This window comes from Pseudophryne corroboree, chromosome 8 (genome assembly GCF_028390025.1).
Source record: "Pseudophryne corroboree isolate aPseCor3 chromosome 8, aPseCor3.hap2, whole genome shotgun sequence".
Lineage (NCBI taxonomy): Eukaryota > Metazoa > Chordata > Amphibia > Anura > Myobatrachidae > Pseudophryne > Pseudophryne corroboree.
The window spans coordinates 441,384,977-441,403,016 of record NC_086451.1 but is presented as its reverse complement, the minus strand read 5'-3'; the positions used below and the strand labels follow the sequence as shown (position 1 = coordinate 441,403,016).

Here is an 18,040-nt window from a genome sequence, read left to right as displayed (position 1 = left end):
CTGTCGGCTTAGGAAGTCCGCCTTCCAGTTGAGGACTCCTGGGATAACACCGCCAAGATGGTAGGGAGATGACGTTCGGCTAAAACAAGGATGTGTGCCACTCCACTCATGACCTTCCAACTTTGCGTGCCTCCCTGATGGTTGAGGTAGGCTACCCCAGCCGCGTTGTCGGAGTGGACTTGGGACAGGTCTGACCCGAAGAGGATTCTGCACAAGAGTAAGCGCCCTGTATACGGCCCAAAGCTCCAGGATGTTGATGGGTAGGTGACTTTTGCGGGTAGTCTAACATCCCTGGAAGGAATGTTGACCGGTTACTTCGCCCCACCCACGAAGGCTGGCATTCGCAGTGCGTAGTGCCCAATATGGAATCCACAAGGGACAACCCTTGTCCAAGTGAGGCCTGTGTAGCCACCACGAGAGGGAAACCGAACCTCAATGAGAGGACTATTGTCTGAGCCCGGGTCATATGATACTGCCCGTTACACCGGGACAGGATCAGGTGTTGAAAAGGCCTGGAGTGAAACTGGGCGTATTCCACCACGTCGAAGGTGGAAACCATGGACCCCCCAGAACATACATTGCAGAATGGATAGACACTCATCAACTTTGAAGTAACTTGCATATGCGCCGTAATTTTGTCTGCGGGTATGAAAATCCTCTGCACCTTAAAGTCCAGGAGTGTGACATCCTCTGAGAGGAAGACAGTGAGGACTTTTTCCAATTGATGAGTCAGTCATTTTGCTGTAGGAAGGCCATGGTCAGTTGAAGATGGAGCTGAAGTACTTCTGGGGATTGTGCTAACAACAGAAGATCGTCCAGGTATAGGAGGAGTATTCCGACTCCCTGACGTCTCAGCTGTGCGGCCATGACTGCCATTATTTTGGTAAAGACCTGAGGGGCCGTAGGAAAGACAGCACATGAAATTGGTAAGGTTTCTGAAGGACAGCAAATCTGAGGAATTGCTGATGTTGAGAGTAATACGCACATGCATGTATGCATCCTGGATATCTAGAAATGACATAAAATCCCCAGGCTCCAATGCTAGGACAATGGAGCGGAGAGTTTCCACGCAAAACTTGGGCACGCAGATAAACCTATTGAGTGATTTTAGGTTGTAAATAGCCCAATGGGAACCAGTCAGCTTCTAAACCAGGAATGTGGAATAAAAACCGAGACCCGTATAATTACTTCTGAATGGAGTAGGGAATAAATGGCACTTTGGAGAGCCAGGGCCTTGATTGGATCTGATGGAGGACCCGTACAAAGGAACTTCTGGTGAGGATGTCTCAGAAAGGTGAGAGCGTCCCCGTGAGAGACCACTTCTCGAACACAGGCGTCTGCGGTGGTCTGACGCTAGGACTCTGCAAACCGCAAGCAGGGTATCGCCTTACCTTTTCCCCCGGTGTCCGGTTGCAACCTGGGATCCCAGAGAAGCGTTTTGCTAGCTGAGCTCTGGTGGTGCTTACCAAAACACTGGACCACTTACCAGTATGACTGCCCAGCGCTGCTTGCTCTGATTAGAAATATGCTAAAAATAAAAAATCATAAAATAAAGCTTGGGGCTTCTTAAAAGCAGCCACCCTGTTTAAAGGTGCATCCGGCTCCTGCCGGCACAAAAGCTTTCATTGTTTGGTGCCCGTTCAGTCTCCAGCCACCAGCACCCCAGTGTAATTCCTGTGGACCCTATGAACCTTGAATAAGAATAAATAAGAATTTACTTACCGATAATTCTATTTCTCGGAGTCCGTAGTGGATGCTGGGGTTCCTGAAAGGACCATGGGGAATAGCGGCTCCGCAGGAGACAGGGCACAAAAAAGTAAAGCTTTACTAGGTCAGGTGGTGTGCACTGGCTCCTCCCCCTATGACCCTCCTCCAGACTCCAGTTAGGTACTGTGCCCGGACGAGCATACACAATAAGGGAGGCATTTTGAATCCCGGGTAAGACTCATACCAGCCACACCAATCACACCGTACAACTTGTGATCTAAACCCAGTTAACAGTATGACAACAGAAAGGGCCTCTTAAAGATGGCTCCTTAACAATAACCCGAATTAGTTAACAATAACTATGTACAAGTATTGCAGATAATCCGCACTTGGGATGGGCGCCCAGCATCCACTACGGACTCCGAGAAATAGAATTATCGGTAAGTAAATTCTTATTTTCTCTATCGTCCTAAGTGGATGCTGGGGTTCCTGAAAGGACCATGGGGATTATACCAAAGCTCCCAAACGGGCGGGAGAGTGCGGATGACTCTGCAGCACCGAATGAGAGAACTCCAGGTCCTCCTTTGCCAGGGTATCAAATTTGTAAAATTTTACAAACGTGTTCTCCCCCGACCACGTAGCTGCTCGGCAGAGTTGTAATGCCGAGACCCCTCGGGCAGCCGCCCAAGATGAGCCCACCTTCCTTGTGGAGTGGGCTTTTACAGTTTTAGGCTGTGGCAGGCCTGCCACAGAATGTGCAAGTTGAATTGTGTTACAAATCCAACGAGCAATCGACTGCTTAGAAGCAGGTGCGCCCAACTTGTTGGGTGCATACAATATAAACAGCGAGTCAGATTTTCTGACTCCAGCCGTCCTTGCAATGTATATTTTTAAGGCTCTGACAACGTCCAACAACTTGGAGTCCTCCAAGTCGCTAGTGGCCGCAGGCACCACAATAGGTTGGTTCAGATGAAATGCTGATACCACTTTAGGGAGAAAATGCGGACGAGTCCGCAGTTCTGCCCTATCCGAATGGAAGATTAGATAAGGACTTTTATAAGATAAAGCCGCCAATTCAGATACTCTCCTGGCAGAGGCCAGGGCTAGTAACATAGTCACTTTCAATGTGAGATATTTCAAATCCACCTTTTTCAATGGTTCAAACCAATGGGATTTGAGGAAATCTAAAACTACATTTAGATCCCACGGTGCCACCGGAGGCACCACAGGAGGCTGTATATGCAGTACTCCCTTGACAAAAGTCTGGACCTCAGGGACAGAGGCCAATTCTTTTTGGAAGAATATTGACAGGGCCGAAATTTGAACCTTAATGGATCCCAATTTGAGACCCATAGATAATCCTGATTGCAGGAAATGTAGGAAACGACCCAGTTGGAATTCCTCCGTCGGAACCCTCCGATCCTCGCACCACGCTACATATTTTCGCCAAATGCGGTGATAATGTTTCACGGTGACTTCCTTCCGTGCCTTAATCAAGGTAGGAATGACTTCTTCTGGAATGCCTTTCCCTTTTAGGATCTGGCGTTCAACCGCCATGCCGTCAAACGCAGCCGCGGTAAGTCTTGAAAAAGACAGGGACCCTGCTGTAGCAGGTCCCTTCTCAGAGGTAGAGGCCACGGTTCGTCCGTGAGCATCTCTTGAAGTTCCGGATACCAAGTCCTTCTCGGCCAATCCGGAACCACTAGTATTGTTCTTACTCTTCTTTGCCGTATGATCTTCAATACCTTTGGTATGAGCGGCAGAGGAGGAAACACATACACTGACTGGTACACCCAAGGAGTTACCAGTGCGTCCACAGCTATTGCCTGTGGATCTCTTGACCTGGCGCAATATTTGTCCAGTTTCTTGTTGAGGCGAGACGCCATCATGTCTACAATTGGTCTTTCCCAACGGTCTATTAACATGTTGAAGACTTCTGGATGTAGACCCCACTCTCCCGGATGAAGATCGTGTCTGCTGAGGAAGTCTGCTTCCCAGTTGTCCACGCCCGGGATGAACACTGCTGACAGTGCTATCACGTGATTCTCCGCCCAGCGAAGAATCTTGGCAGCTTCTGCCATTGCACTCCTGCTTCTTGTGCCGCCCTGCCTGTTTACATGGGCGACCGCCGTGATGTTGTCCGACTGAATCAACACCGGCTTTCCTTGCAGGAGAAGTTCCGCCTGGCTTAGAGCATTGTAGATTGCTCTTAGTTCCAGAATGTTTATGTGAAGAGACTTTTCCAGACTCGTCCATACTCCCTGGAAGTTTCTTCCTTGTGTGACTGCTCCCCAGCCTCTCAGGCTGGCGTCCGTGGTCACCAGGATCCAATCCTGAATGCCGAATCTGCGGCCTTCTAATAGGTGAGCCTTCTGCAACCACCACAGAAGTGACACCCTTGTCTTTGGTGACAGGGTTATTCGCAGGTGCATCTGCAGATGCGACCCTGACCATTTGTCCAACAGATCCCTTTGGAATATTCTTGCATGGAATCTGCCGAATGGAATTGCTTCGTAAGAAGCCACCATTTTTCCCAGGACTCTTGTGCATTGATGTACTGACACTTTTCCTGGTTTTAGGAGGTTCCTGACCAGATCGGATAACTCCTTGGCTTTTTCCTCTGGAAGGAAAACCTTTTTCTGAACCGTGTCCAGAATCATTCCTAGGAACAGCAGACGAGTTGTCGGGATTAAATGGGATTTTGGAATATTCAGAATCCACCCGTGTTGTCTTAGCACCTCTTGAGATAGTGCTAAAGCTGTCTCCAGCTGTTCTCTGGACCTTGCCCTTATTAGGAGATCGTCCAAGTATGGGATAACTAATACGCCTTTTCTTCGAAGAAGAATCATCATCTCGGCCATTACCTTGGTAAAGACCCGAGGCGCCGTGGACAATCCGAACGGCAGCGTCTGAAACTGATAGTGACAGTTTTGAACAATGAACCTGAGGTACCCCTGGTGTGCGGGGTAAATCGGAACGTGTAGATACGCATCCTTGATGTCCAAGGATACCATAAAGTCCCCTTCTTCCAGGTTCGCTATCACTGCTCTGAGTGACTCCATCTTGAACTTGAACTTTTTTATGTAGAGGTTCAAGGACTTCAGATTTAGAATAGGCCTTACCGAGCCATCCGGCTTCGGTACCACAAATAGAGTGGAATAATACCCCTTTCCTTGTTGTAATAGGGGTACTTTGACTATCACCTGCTGAGCGTACAGCTTGTGAATGGCTTCCAACACCCTCTCCCTTTCGGAAGAGACGGTTGGTAAGGCAGACTTCAGGAAACGATGAGGAGGATCCGTCTCTAATTCCAACCTGTACCCCTGAGATATTATCTGCAGGATCCAGGGGTCTACCTGCGAGTGAGCCCACTGCGCGCTGTAATTTTTGAGACGGCCCCCCACTGTCCCCGAGTCCGCTTGAGAGGCCCCAGCGTCATGCTGAGGTTTTTGCAGGAGCCGGGGAGGGCTTCTGTTCCTGGGAAGGAGCTGCCTGTTGGTGTCTCTTCCCTCTTCCTCTGCCTCGTGGCAGGTACGACAAGCCCTTTGCTCTCTTATTTTTGTAGGAGCGAAAAGGCTGCGGTTGAAAGGTCGGTGCCTTTCTCTGTTAGGGAGTGACTTGAGGTAAAAAAGTGGATTTCCCGGCAGTAGCCGTGGCCACCAAGTCTGATAGACCAACTCCAAATAACTCCTCCCCTTTATACGGCAAAACCTCCATGTGACGTTTTGAATCCGCATCGCCTGTCCACTGTCGTGTCCATAAGGCTCTTCTGGCTGAAATGGACATAGCACTCACCCGAGATGCCAGTGTGCAAATATCCCTCTGTGCATCACGCATATAGATAAATGCATCCTTTATTTGTTCTAACGACAGTAAAACATTGTCCCTATCTAGGGTATCAATATTTTCAATCAGGGATTCTGACCAAACTACTCCAGCACTGCACATCCAGGCAGTTGCTATAGCTGGTCGTAGTATAACACCTGCATGTGTGTATATATTCTTTTGAATAACTTCCATCTTTCTATCTGATGGATCCTTAAGTGCGGCCGTCTCAGGAGAGGGTAACGCCACTTGTTTGGATAAGCGTGTGAGCGCCTTGTCCACCTTAGGGGGTGTTTCCCAGCGCGCCCTAACCTCTGGCGGGAAAGGGTATAATGCCAATAACTTTTTTGAAATTATCAACTTTTTATCAGGAGCAACCCACGCTTCATCACACACGTCATTTAATTCTTCTGATTCAGGAAAAACTGTTTGTAGTTTTTTCACACCATACATAATACCCTGTTTTACGGTATCTGTAGTATCAGCTAAATGTAACGTCTCCTTCATTGCCAAAATCATATAACGTGTGGCCCTACTGGAAAATACGTTTGAATTTCTACCGTCGTCACTGGAATCAGTGCCCGTGTCTGGGTCTGTGTCGACCGACTGAGGCAAAGGGCGTTTTACAGCCCCTGACGGTGTTTGAGGCGCCTGGACAGGCATTAATTGATTGTCCGGCCGCCTCATGTCCTCAACTGACTGTTTAAGGGAAGATAAACCATCACGTAATTCCACAAATAAAGGCATCCATTCTGGTGTCGACCCCCTGGGGGGTGACATCTGCATATTTGGCAATTGCTCCGCCTCCACACCAATATCGTCCTCATACATGTCGACACCACGTACCGACACACACCCCAAACTCACAGGGAATGCTCTAATGAAGACAGGACCCACTAGCCCTTTTGGGGAGACAGAGGGAGAGTCTGCCAGCACACACCACAAAGCGCTATATATACAAGGGATATCCTTATATTAAGTGCTCCCTTATAGCTGCTTTAATATATATATATATAGCCATTAATGTGCCCCCCCTCTCTGTTTTACCCTGTTTCTGTAGTGCAGTGCAGGGGAGAGACCTGGGAGCCGTTCTGACCAGCGGAGCTGTGACAGAAAATGGCGCCGTGTGCTGAGGAGATAGGCCCCGCCCCTTTTTCGGCGGGTTCTTCTCCCGCTATTTTTCCAGTCAGGCAGGGGTTAAATATCTCCATATAGCCCCTATGGGCTATATGTGAGGTATTTTTAGCCTTGTATAAGGTTTATATTTGCCTCTCAGAGCGCCCCCCCCCAGCGCTCTGCACCCTCAGTGACTGCCTAGTGAAGTGTGCTGAGAGGAAAATGGCGCACAGCTGCAGTGCTGTGCGCTACCTTATGAAGACTGAGGAGTCTTCAGCCGCCGGTTTCCGGACCTCTTCACGCTTCAGCATCTGCAAGGGGGTCGGCGGCGCGGCTCCGGGACCGGACTCCACGGCTGGGCCTGTGTTCGATCCCTCTGGAGCTAATGGTGTCCAGTAGCCAAGCAGCAAATCCACTCTGCATGCAGGTGAGTTTACTACTTTCCCCCTAAGTCCCACGTTGCAGTGATCCTGTTGCCAGCAGGACTCACTGTAAAGAAAAAAACCTAAACTAAACTTTCTCTAAGCAGCTCTTTAGGAGAGCCACCTAGATTGCACCCTTCTCGTTCGGGCACAAAATCTAACTGGAGTCTGGAGGAGGGTCATAGGGGGAGGAGCCAGTGCACACCACCTGACCTAGTAAAGCTTTACTTTTTTGTGCCCTGTCTCCTGCGGAGCCGCTATTCCCCATGGTCCTTTCAGGAACCCCAGCATCCACTTAGGACGATAGAGAAATTTATATTAGGTCCTCATGAAATAGGTTACAGAACGGGGAAGAGAAAAGAAAAGGAGGGAACAGATTACTCAATGTAAGTGGAGGAAGAGATGTCTGGGACAACCAGAAGCAGCACTGCCCCACAATATCAATACAAGGCTGTATGCACTAGGCCTTCAGAGGTGGCAGGAACTTTACCCAAAATGTCATACATGAGCGAATATTCAGAATTATATCATACCAGGAGGGGAAGGGGTAGGAGGATTCGACCCTTCATTAGCCCCGCTCCTCACACTAGCTGCAGAGTCTGCCTCCTCTGGAGCAGCCCGGTGTTTCATGTCCAGACGCTTCAGTTTTTCAGCACAAGCAGCTCTTCTCTCTTCCTCCATCCTGCGCTCCTCTTCTTCTCTCCTCCTTCGGGCACGCTCCACTGCTTGGGAGATCTCTGAGGAGGACTGTTTCCTTCGCTGACGCCAAGCTTCATCCTCATCTTCCATGGGTACCACAGCTAGAGGTGCCGCTGGCTTTTCCTAAATCAAGAGAGAACGATACGTGAAGTACCCTAGGAATTACTTAATACAGAACATTGTCTATTTGTCTTTATGGAGATTTCCATATACTATCTCAAAATTCAGACTCCATACTTAATATGACTATTATCTCTTACTCCAAGTATTCGTATTTTTATATTTAAGTCTAATGTTAGACGTATCAAACTGCTCCTTACTTTGTGTTCTGGCGGTGGCCCCCGGTGAGTGGTCTGTGCCCGTGGAGGAGGTGCCACAGGTGCAGCAGGCACCTGTATGGGTTCTGGAGTATGAGGCACCTCTGCCCAAGCTGTCTTGGCCGTGGGAGGCTTCTCCTCTGTTGGTGAGGCCTTCCTTGGATCAGAGGTCTCTGCAGTCTTCTGAGGCAGGGGCACAGACGGCTTCTCTGTACTAGAGGCTGAAGTCTCCCTGCAGATATAGTGGTTAACACAGAGCATGAAACCTCCCAAGCTGAGAAAAGCCCATGGCTGCAAAAGTCAAGTTTCTTCAAAATAATAAAACCTCCACAAAGTACACAAAACAAAACAAAGTCATAAGACATACCTCTTTTCTTCACAGTCTGTGTCCTTCCCATCCTCATCATCGCTGAATTTCAGCTTTTCGGTGTAGTCGACTTCCTCATGCGCCCCTAAAGGGTGACATAATAACATGCTCTAGACAATGATTTGCTGACCAAAAATCTGAAAAAATAAGAATTTACTCACCGGTAATTCTATTTCTCGTAGTCCGTAGTGGATGCTGGGAACTCCGTAAGGACCATGGGGAATAGCGGGCTCCGAAGGAGGCTGGGCACTCTAGAAAGATCTTAGACTACCTGGTGTGCACTGGCTCCTCCCACTATGACCCTCCTCCAAGCCTCAGTTAGGACACCGTGCCCGGACGAGCGTACACAATAAGGAAGGATTTTGAATCCCGGGTAAGACTCATACCAGCCACACCATTCACACCGTATAACTCGTGATATGAAACCCAGTTAACAGTATGAAACAACTGAGCCTCTCAACAGACGGCTCAACAATAACCCGATTTAATTAACAATAACTATGTACAAGTATTGCAGATACACCGCACTTGGGACGGGCGCCCAGCATCCACTACGGACTACGAGAAATAGAATTACCGGTGAGTAAAATCTTATTTTCTCTGACGTCCTAGTGGATGCTGGGAACTCTGTAAGGACCATGGGGATTATACCAAAGCTCCCAAACGGGCGGGAGAGTGCGGATGACTCTGCAACACCGAATGAGAGAACTCCAGGTCCTCCTCAGCCAGGGTATCAAATTTATAGAATTTTGCAAACGTGTTTGCCCCTGACCAAGTAGCAGCTCGGCAAAGTTGTAAAGCCGAGACCCCTCGGGCAGCCGCCCAAGATGAGCCCACCTTCCTTGTGGAATGGGCATTGACAGATTTTGGCTGTGGCAGGCCTGCCACAGAATGTGCAAGCTGAATTGTACTACAAATCCAACGAGCAATAGTCTGCTTAGAAGCAGGAGCACCCAGCTTGTTGGGTGCATATAGGATAAATAGCGAGTCAGATTTTCTGACTCCAGCCGTCCTGGAAACATATATTTTCAGGGCCCTGACCACGTCTAACAACTTGGAGTCCTCCAAGTCCCTAGTAGCCGCAGGCACCACAATAGGCTGGTTCAGGTGAAACGCTGACACCACCTTAGGGAGAAACTGGGAACAAGTCCTCAATTCTGCCCTATCCATATGGAAAATCAGATAAGGGCTTTTACAGGACAAAGCCGCCAATTCTGATACTCGCCTGGCCGAAGCCAAGGCCAACAACACGACCACCTTCCACGTGAGATATTTCAGATCCACGGTTTTAGTGGTTCAAACCAATGTGATTTTAAGAAACTCAACCCCACGTTGAGATCCCAAGGTGCCACAGGGGGCACAAACAGGGGCTGAATATGCAGCACTCCCTTTACAAATGTCTGAACTTCAGGTACTGAAGCTAGTTCTTTTTGAAAGAAAATCGACAGAGCCGAGATCTGTACCTTAATGGAGCCCAGTTTTAGGCCCATATTCACTCCTGCTTGCAGGAAATGCAGAAATCGACCTAGTTGAAATTCCTCTGTTGGGGCCTTTTCGGCCTCACACCATGCAACATACTTCCGCCATATGCGGCGATAATGATTTGCTGTAACCTCTTTCCTAGCTTTAATAAGCGTAGGAATGACTTCCTCCGGAATGCCCTTTTCCTTCAGGATCCGGCGTTCAACCGCCATGCCGTCAAACGCAGCCGCGGTAAGTTTTGGAACAGACAGGGCCCCTGCTGCCGCAGGTCCTGTCTGAGCGGCAGAGGCCATGGGTCCTCTGATATAATTTCTTGAAGTTCTGGGTACCAAGCTCTTCTTGGCCAATCCGGAACCACGAGTATCGTTCTTACTCCTCGCCTTCTTATTATTATTCTCAATACCTTTGGTATGAGGGGCAGAGGAGGGAACACATAAACCGACTGGTACACCCACGGTGTTACCAGAGCGTCCACAACTATCGCCTGAGGGTCCCTTGACCTGGCGCAATATCTTTCATAGCTTTTTGTTGATGCGGGACGCCATCATGTCCACCTGTGGTCTTTCCCAAAGGTGTACAATCCTTTGGAAGACTTCTGGATGAAGTCCCCACTCTCCCGGGTGGAGGTCGTGTCTGCTGAGAAGATCTGCTTCCCAGTTGTCCACTGCGGGAATGAACACTGCTGACAGTGCTAACACATGATTTTCCGCCCATCGGAGAATCCTTGTGGCTTCTGCCATCGCCATCCTGCTTCTTGTGTCGCCCTGTTGGTTTACATGGGCGACCGCCGTGATGTTGTCTGATTGGATCAGTACCGGCTGGTTTTGAAGCAGTGGCCTTGCCTGACCCAGGGCATTGTAACTGGCCCTCAGTTCCAGAATATTTTGTGTAGAGAAGTCACCTGACTTGACCAAAGTCCTTGGAAGTTTCTTCCCTGTGTGACTGCCCCCAGCCTCAAAGGCTGGCCTCCATGGTCACTAGGACCTAGTCCAGTATGTCGAACCTGCGGCCCTCCTTAAGATGGGCACTCTGCAGCCACCATTTTAGAGATACCCTGGTCCTTGGAGACAGGGTTATCAGCCGATGCATTTGAAGATGCGATCCGGACCACATGTCCAACAGGTCCCACTGAAAAGTTCTTGCATGGAACCTGCCGAATGGAATTGCTTCGTAGGAAGCTACCATTTTTCCCAGGATTCGCGTGCAATGATGCACCGATACCTGTTTTGGCTTCAGGAGGTCTCTGACTAGAGATGACAGCTCCTAGGCTTTCTCCTCCCGGAGAAACACCTATTTCTGGTCTGTGTCCAGAACCATCCCCAGGAACAGTAGACGTGTCATAGGAACCAGCTGTGACTTTGGACTGTTTAGAATCCAACCCTGCTGTTGTAGCACTTTCCAAAATAGTGCTACCCCGACTAGCAACTGCTCTTTGGACCTCGCCCTTATAAGGAGATTGTCCAAGTACGGGATAATTAAAACTCCTTTTTTTCGAAGGAGTATCATCATTTCGGCCATTACCCCGGTAAACACCCTCGGTGCCTTGTACAGTCCTGTCTGGACTTGGTAATGGTAATCCTGTACCACAAATCTGAGGTACTCCTGGCGAGGATGGTAAATGGGGACATGCAGGTAAGCATCCTTGATGTCCCGGGATATCATGTAATCCCCCTCGTCCAGGCTTGCAATAACCGCCCCGAGCGATTCCATCTTGAACTTGAATTTTTTTTTATGTATGTGTTCAAGGATTTTAATATAAATGGGTCACACCGAACCATGCGGTTTCGGTACCCCAACCCGTGTAGAATAGTAACCCCGTCCTTGTTGAAGTAGGGGCACTTGAGTATTACCTTTGGGAATACTGCTTATTAATTGCCTCTAGTACAGCCTCCCTGCCTGAGGGAGTTGTCGGCAAGCCATAATCTAGGAAACGGCTGGGGGGAGATATCTCGAATTCCAGCTTGTACCCCTGACATACTATTTGAAAGAAACAGGGATCCACCTGTTTGCGAGCCCACTGATCGCTGAAATTTTGGAGACGGCCCCCCACCGTACCTGGCTACACCTGTGGAGCCCCCGCGTCATGCTGTGGGCTCAGAGGAAGCGAGAGAAGAATGTTGATTCTGGGAGCAGGCTGACAGGTGCAGCTTTTTCCCTCTTCCCTTGTCTCTGTACAGAAGGGAAACGCCTTTGACCCGCTTGCTTTTCTGAATCCGAAAGGACTGTACCTGATAATACAGTGCTTTCTGAGTCCGTGAGGAAACCTGAGGTAAAAATATTTCTTCCCAGCTGTGGCTGTGGATACGAGGTCCCAGAGACCATCCCCAAATAATTCCTCACCCTTATAAGGCAGAATCTTTTTAAAGTCAGCATCACCTGTCCCGTGACAGGTCTCTAATACCCTCCTGACAGAATGGACATTACATTCATTTTGGATGCCAGCAGGCAAAATATCCCTCTGTGCATCCCTCATATATAAGACGACGTCTTTAATATGTTCTCATGTTTGACAGGGTCACCGACCACGCTGCAGCAGCACGATCTGCAGGTCTCCGTCTAGTACCTGAGTGTGTAAATACAGACTTCAGGATAGCCTCCTGCTTTTTATCAACAGGTACCTTCAAAGTGGCCGTTCCTAAAACGGCAGTGCCACCTTTTTTGACAACCGTGTAAGCGCCTTATCCACCCTAGGGGATATCTCCCAGCGTAACTTATCCTCCAGCGGGAAAGGGTACGCCATCAGTAACTCTTTAGAAATTACCAGTTTCTAAACGGGGGAACCCACGCTTTTCACACACTTCATTTATTCATCTGATGGGGGAACAAAACACTGCCTGTTTTTTCTCCCCAACCTAAAAACCCATTTTTAGAGGTGCTTGGGTTAATGTCAGAAATGTGTAACACATTTTTCTCTAACGTCCTAAGTGGATGCTGGGGACTCCGTAAGGACCATGGGGAATAGCGGCTCCGCAGGAGACTGGGCACATCTAAAGAAAGCTTTAGGACTATCTGGTGTGCACTGGCTCCTCCCGCTATGACCCTCCTCCAAGCCTCAGTTAGATCTCTGTGCCCGAACGAGAAGGGTGCACACTAGGGGCTCTCCTGAGCTTCTTAGTGAAAGTTTTAGTTTAGGTTTTTTATTTTCAGTGAGACCTGCTGGCAACAGACTCACTGCATCGAGGGACTAAGGGGAGAAGAAGCGAACTCACCTGCGTGCAGAGTGGATTGGGCTTCTTAGGCTACTGGACATTAGCTCCAGAGGGACGATCACAGGCCCAGCTTGGATGGGTCCCAGAGCCGCGCCGCCGGCCCCTTACAGAGCCAGAAGGCAGAAGAGGTCCGGAAAATCGGCGGCAGAAGACGTCCTGTCTTCAACAAGGTAGCGCACAGCACTGCAGCTGTGCGCCATTGCTCTCAGCACACTTCACACTCCGGTCACTGAGGGTGCTGGGCGCTGGGGGGGGCGCCCTGAGACGCAATAATAAACACCTTGGATGGCAAATAAATGCATCACATATAGCTCCTGGGCTATATGGATGCATTTAACCCCTGCCAAAATACATAAAAAAACGGGAGATAAGGCCGCCGATAAGGGGGCGGAGCCTATCTCCTCAGCACACTGGCGCCATTTTCCCTCACAGCTCCGTTGGAGGGAAGCTCCCTGGCTCTCCCCTGCAGTCACTACACTACAGAAAGGGTTAAAAAAAGAGAGGGGGGCACAAATTAGGCGCAGTATTAACTATACAGCAGCTATAAGGGGAAAAAACACTTATATAAGGTTATCCCTGTATATATATATAGCGCTCTGGTGTGTGCTGGCAAACTCTCCCTCTGTCTCCCCAAAGGGCTAGTGGGGTCCTGTCCTCTATCAGAGCATTCCCTGTGTGTGTGCTGTATGTCGGTACTTTTGTGTCGACATGTATGAGGAGAAAAATGATGTGGAGACGGAGCAGATTGCCTGTAATAGTGATGTCACCCCCTAGGGGGTCGACACCTGAGTGGATGAACTGTTGGAAGAAATTACGTGACAGTGTCAGCTCTGTATAAAAGACAGTGGTTGACATGAGACAGCCGGCTACTCAGCTTGTGCCTGTCCAGACGTCTCATAGGCCGTCAGGGGCTCTAAAGCGCCCGTTACCTCAGATGGCAGATATAGACGCCGACACGGATACTGATTCCAGTGTCGACGGTGAAGAGACAAATGTGACTTCCAGTAGGGCCACACGTTACATGATTGAGGCAATGAAAAATGTTTTACACATTTCTGATAATACGAGTACCACTAAAAAGGGGTATTATGTTCGGTGAGGAAAAACTACCTGTAGTTTTCCTGAATCTGAGAAATTAAATGAGGTGTGTGATGATGCGTGGGTTTCCCCCGATAACAACTGATAATTTCTAAAATGTTATTGGCATTATATCCTTTCCTGCCAGAGGTTAGGGTGCGTTGGGAAACACCCCCTAGGGTGGATAAAGCGCTCACACGCTTGTAAGGGCTCTATCCTCTCCTGAGATGGCCGCCCTTAAGGATCCTGCTGATAGAAAGCAGGAGGGTATCCTAAAATGTATTTACACACATACTGGTGTTATACTGCGACCAGCAATCGCCTCAGCCTGGATGTGCAGTGCTGGGTTGGCGTGGTCGGATTCCCTGACTGAAAAATAAGATTTTACTTACCGATAAATCTATTTCTCGGAGTCCGTAGTGGATGCTGGGGTTCCTGAAAGGACCATGGGGAATAGCGGCTCCGCAGGAGACAGGGCACAAAAAGTAAAGCTTTTCCAGATCAGGTGGTGTGCACTGGCTCCTCCCCCTATGACCCTCCTCCAGACTCCAGTTAGGTACTGTGCCCGGACGAGCGTACACAATAAGGGAGGATTTTGAATCCCGGGTAAGACTCATACCAGCCACACCAATCACACCGTACAACTTGTGATCTAAACCCAGTTAACAGTATGATAACAGCGGAGCCTCTGAAAGATGGCTTCCTTCAACAATAACCCGAATTAGTTAACAATAACTATGTACAATTATTGCAGATAATCCGCACTTGGGATGGGCGCCCAGCATCCACTACGGACTCCGAGAAATAGATTTATCGGTAAGTAAAATCTTATTTTCTCTATCGTCCTAGTGGATGCTGGGGTTCCTGAAAGGACCATGGGGATTATACCAAAGCTCCCAAACGGGCGGGAGAGTGCGGATGACTCTGCAGCACCGAATGAGAGAACTCCAGGTCCTCCTTAGCCAGAGTATCAAATTTGTAAAATTTTACAAACGTGTTCTCCCCTGACCACGTAGCTGCTCGGCAAAGTTGTAATGCCGAGACCCCTCGGGCAGCCGCCCAAGATGAGCCCACCTTCCTTGTGGAGTGGGCCTTTACAGATTTAGGCTGTGGCAGGCCTGCCACAGAATGTGCAAGTTGGATTGTGCTACAGATCCAACGAGCAATCGTCTGCTTAGACGCAGGAGCACCCATCTTGTTGGGTGCCTACAATATAAACAACGAGTCAGATTTTCTGACTCCAGCTGTCCTTGCATATATATTTTTAATGCTCTGACAACGTCCAGTAACTTGGAGTCCTCCAAGTCACTTGTAGCCGCAGGCACTACAATAGGCTGGTTCAGATGAAATGCTGACACCACCTTAGGGAGAAAATGCGGACGAGTCCGCAGTTCTGCCCTGTCCGAATGGAAAATCAGATATGGGCTTTTGTAAGATAAAGCTGCCAGTTCTGACACTCTCCTGGCCGAAGCCAGGGCTAGAAGCATGGTCACTTTCCATGTGAGATATTTCAAATCCACCTTCTTTAGTGGTTCAAACCAATGAGATTTTAGAAAGTCCAAAACCACATTGAGATCCCACGGTGCCACTGGAGGCACCACAGGAGGCTGTATATGTAGCACTCCCTTAACAAAGGTCTGGACTTCAGGGACTGAAGCCAATTCTTTTTGAAAGAAAATCGACAGGGCCGAAATTTGAACCTTAATAGATCCCAATTTGAGACCCATAGACAATCCTGATTGCAGGAAATGTAGGAATCGACCCAGTTGAAATTCCTCCGTCGGAGCACTCCGATCTTCGCACCACGCAACATATTTTCGCCAAATTCGGTGATAATGTTGCACGGTTACTTCCTTCCTTGCTTTAATCAAAGTAGGAATGACTTCTTCCGGCATGCCTTTTTCCTTTAGGATCCGGCGTTCAACCGCCATGCCGTCAAACGCAGCCGCGGTAAGTCTTGAAACAGACAGGGACCCTGCTGAAGCAAGTCCCTCCTTAGAGGTAGAGGCCACGGATCTTCCGTGATCATCTCTTGAAGTTCCGGGTACCAAGTCCTTCTTGGCCAATCCGGAACCACTAGTATCGTCCTTACGCCTCTTTGCCGTATAATTCTCAATACTTTTGGTATGAGAGGCAGAGGAGGAAACACATACACCGACTGGTACACCCAAGGCGTTACCAGCGCGTCCACAGCTATTGCCTGCGGATCTCTTGACCTGGCGCAATACCTGTCCAGTTTTTTGTTGAGGCGAGACGCCATCATGTCCACCATTGGTCTTTCCCAACGGGTTACCAGCAAGTGGAAGACTTCTTGATGAAGTCCCCACTCTCCCGGGTGAAGATCGTGTCTGCTGAGGAAGTCTGCTTCCCAGTTGTCCACTCCCGGGATGAACACTGCTGACAGTGCTATCACATGATTCTCTGCCCAGCGAAGAATCCTTGCAGCTTCTGCCATTGCACTCCTGCTTCTTGTGCCGCCCTGTCTGTTCACATGGGCGACTGCCGTGATGTTGTCCGACTGGATCAACACCGGTTTTCCCTGAAGCAGAGGTTCTGCCTGGCTTAGAGCATTGTATATTGCTCTTAGTTCCAGAATGTTTATGTGAAGAGACGTTTCCAGGCTCGTCCATACTCCCTGGAAGTTTCTTCCTTGTGTGACTGCTCCCCAGCCTCTCAGGCTGGCGTCCGTGGTCACCAGGATCCAATCCTGTATGCCGAATCTGCGGCCCTCCAATAGATGAGCACTCTGCAACCACCACAGAAGAGACACCCTTGTCCTTGGAGACAGGGTTATCCGCAGGTGCATCTGAAGATGCGACCCTGACCATTTGTCCAACAGATCCCTTTGGAAAATTCTTGCGTGGAATCTGCCGAATGGAATTGCTTCGTAAGAAGCCACCATTTTTCCCAGGACTCTTGTGCATTGATGTACAGACACTTTTCCTGGTTTTAGGAGGTTCCTGACAAGCTCGGATAACTCCTTGGCTTTTTCCTCCGGGAGAAAAACCTTTTTCTGAACCGTGTCCAGAATCATCCCTAGGAACAGCAGACGAGTTGACGGCATTAACTGGGATTTTGGAATATTCAGAATCCACCCGTGCTGTTTTAGCACTTCTTGAGACAGTGCTAATCCCATCTCTAGCTGTTCTCTGGACCTTGCCCTTATTAGGAGATCGTCCAAGTATGGGATAATTAATATGCCTTTTCTTCGAAGAAGAATCATCATCTCGGCCATTACCTTTGTAAAGACCCGAGGTGCCGTGGACAATCCGAACGGCAGCGTCTGAAACTGATAGTGACAGTTTTGTACAACGAACCTGAGGTACCCCTGGTGTGAGGGGTAAATTGGAACGTGGAGATACGCATCCTTGATGTCCAAGGATACCATAAAGTCCCCCTCTTCCAGGTTCGCTATCACTGCTCTGAGTGACTCCATCTTGAACTTGAACATCTTTATGTACAGGTTCAAGGACTTCAGATTTAGAATAGGCCTTACCGAGCCATCCGGCTTCGGTACCACAAAAAGAGTGGAATAATACCCCTTCCCTTGTTGTAGAAGAGGTACCTTGACTATCACCTGCTGAGAGTACAGCTTGTGAATGGCTTCCAAAACCGTCTCCCTTTCGGAGGGGGACGTTGGTAAAGCAGACTTCAGGAAACGGCGAGGTGGATCTGTCTCTAATTCCAACCTGTACCCCTGAGATATTATCTGCAGGATCCAGGGATCTACCTGCGAGTGAGCCCACTGCGCGCTGTAATTTTTGAGACGACCACCCACCGTCCCCGAGTCCGCTTGAGAAGCCCCAGCGTCATGCTGAG

The 18,040-nt window shown here is 49.1% G+C and overlaps 1 protein-coding gene across 2 annotated transcripts in view; it reads right to left on the bottom strand.

The window, feature by feature from the left end:
* Positions 1–18,040, bottom strand: part of PRRC2A (proline rich coiled-coil 2A) — a 173,604-nt gene that overhangs the window by 102,840 nt on the left and 52,724 nt on the right. For both annotated transcript variants that reach the window (XM_063938097.1, XM_063938098.1), the window contains exons 10-12: positions 8,454–8,538; positions 8,090–8,318; positions 7,604–7,892 (exon numbers count right to left, since the gene is read on the bottom strand). In XM_063938097.1, coding sequence (XP_063794167.1) covers positions 7,604–7,892; positions 8,090–8,318; positions 8,454–8,538 — 603 coding nt within the window. The remainder of the gene's footprint in view (positions 1–7,603; positions 7,893–8,089; positions 8,319–8,453; positions 8,539–18,040) is intronic.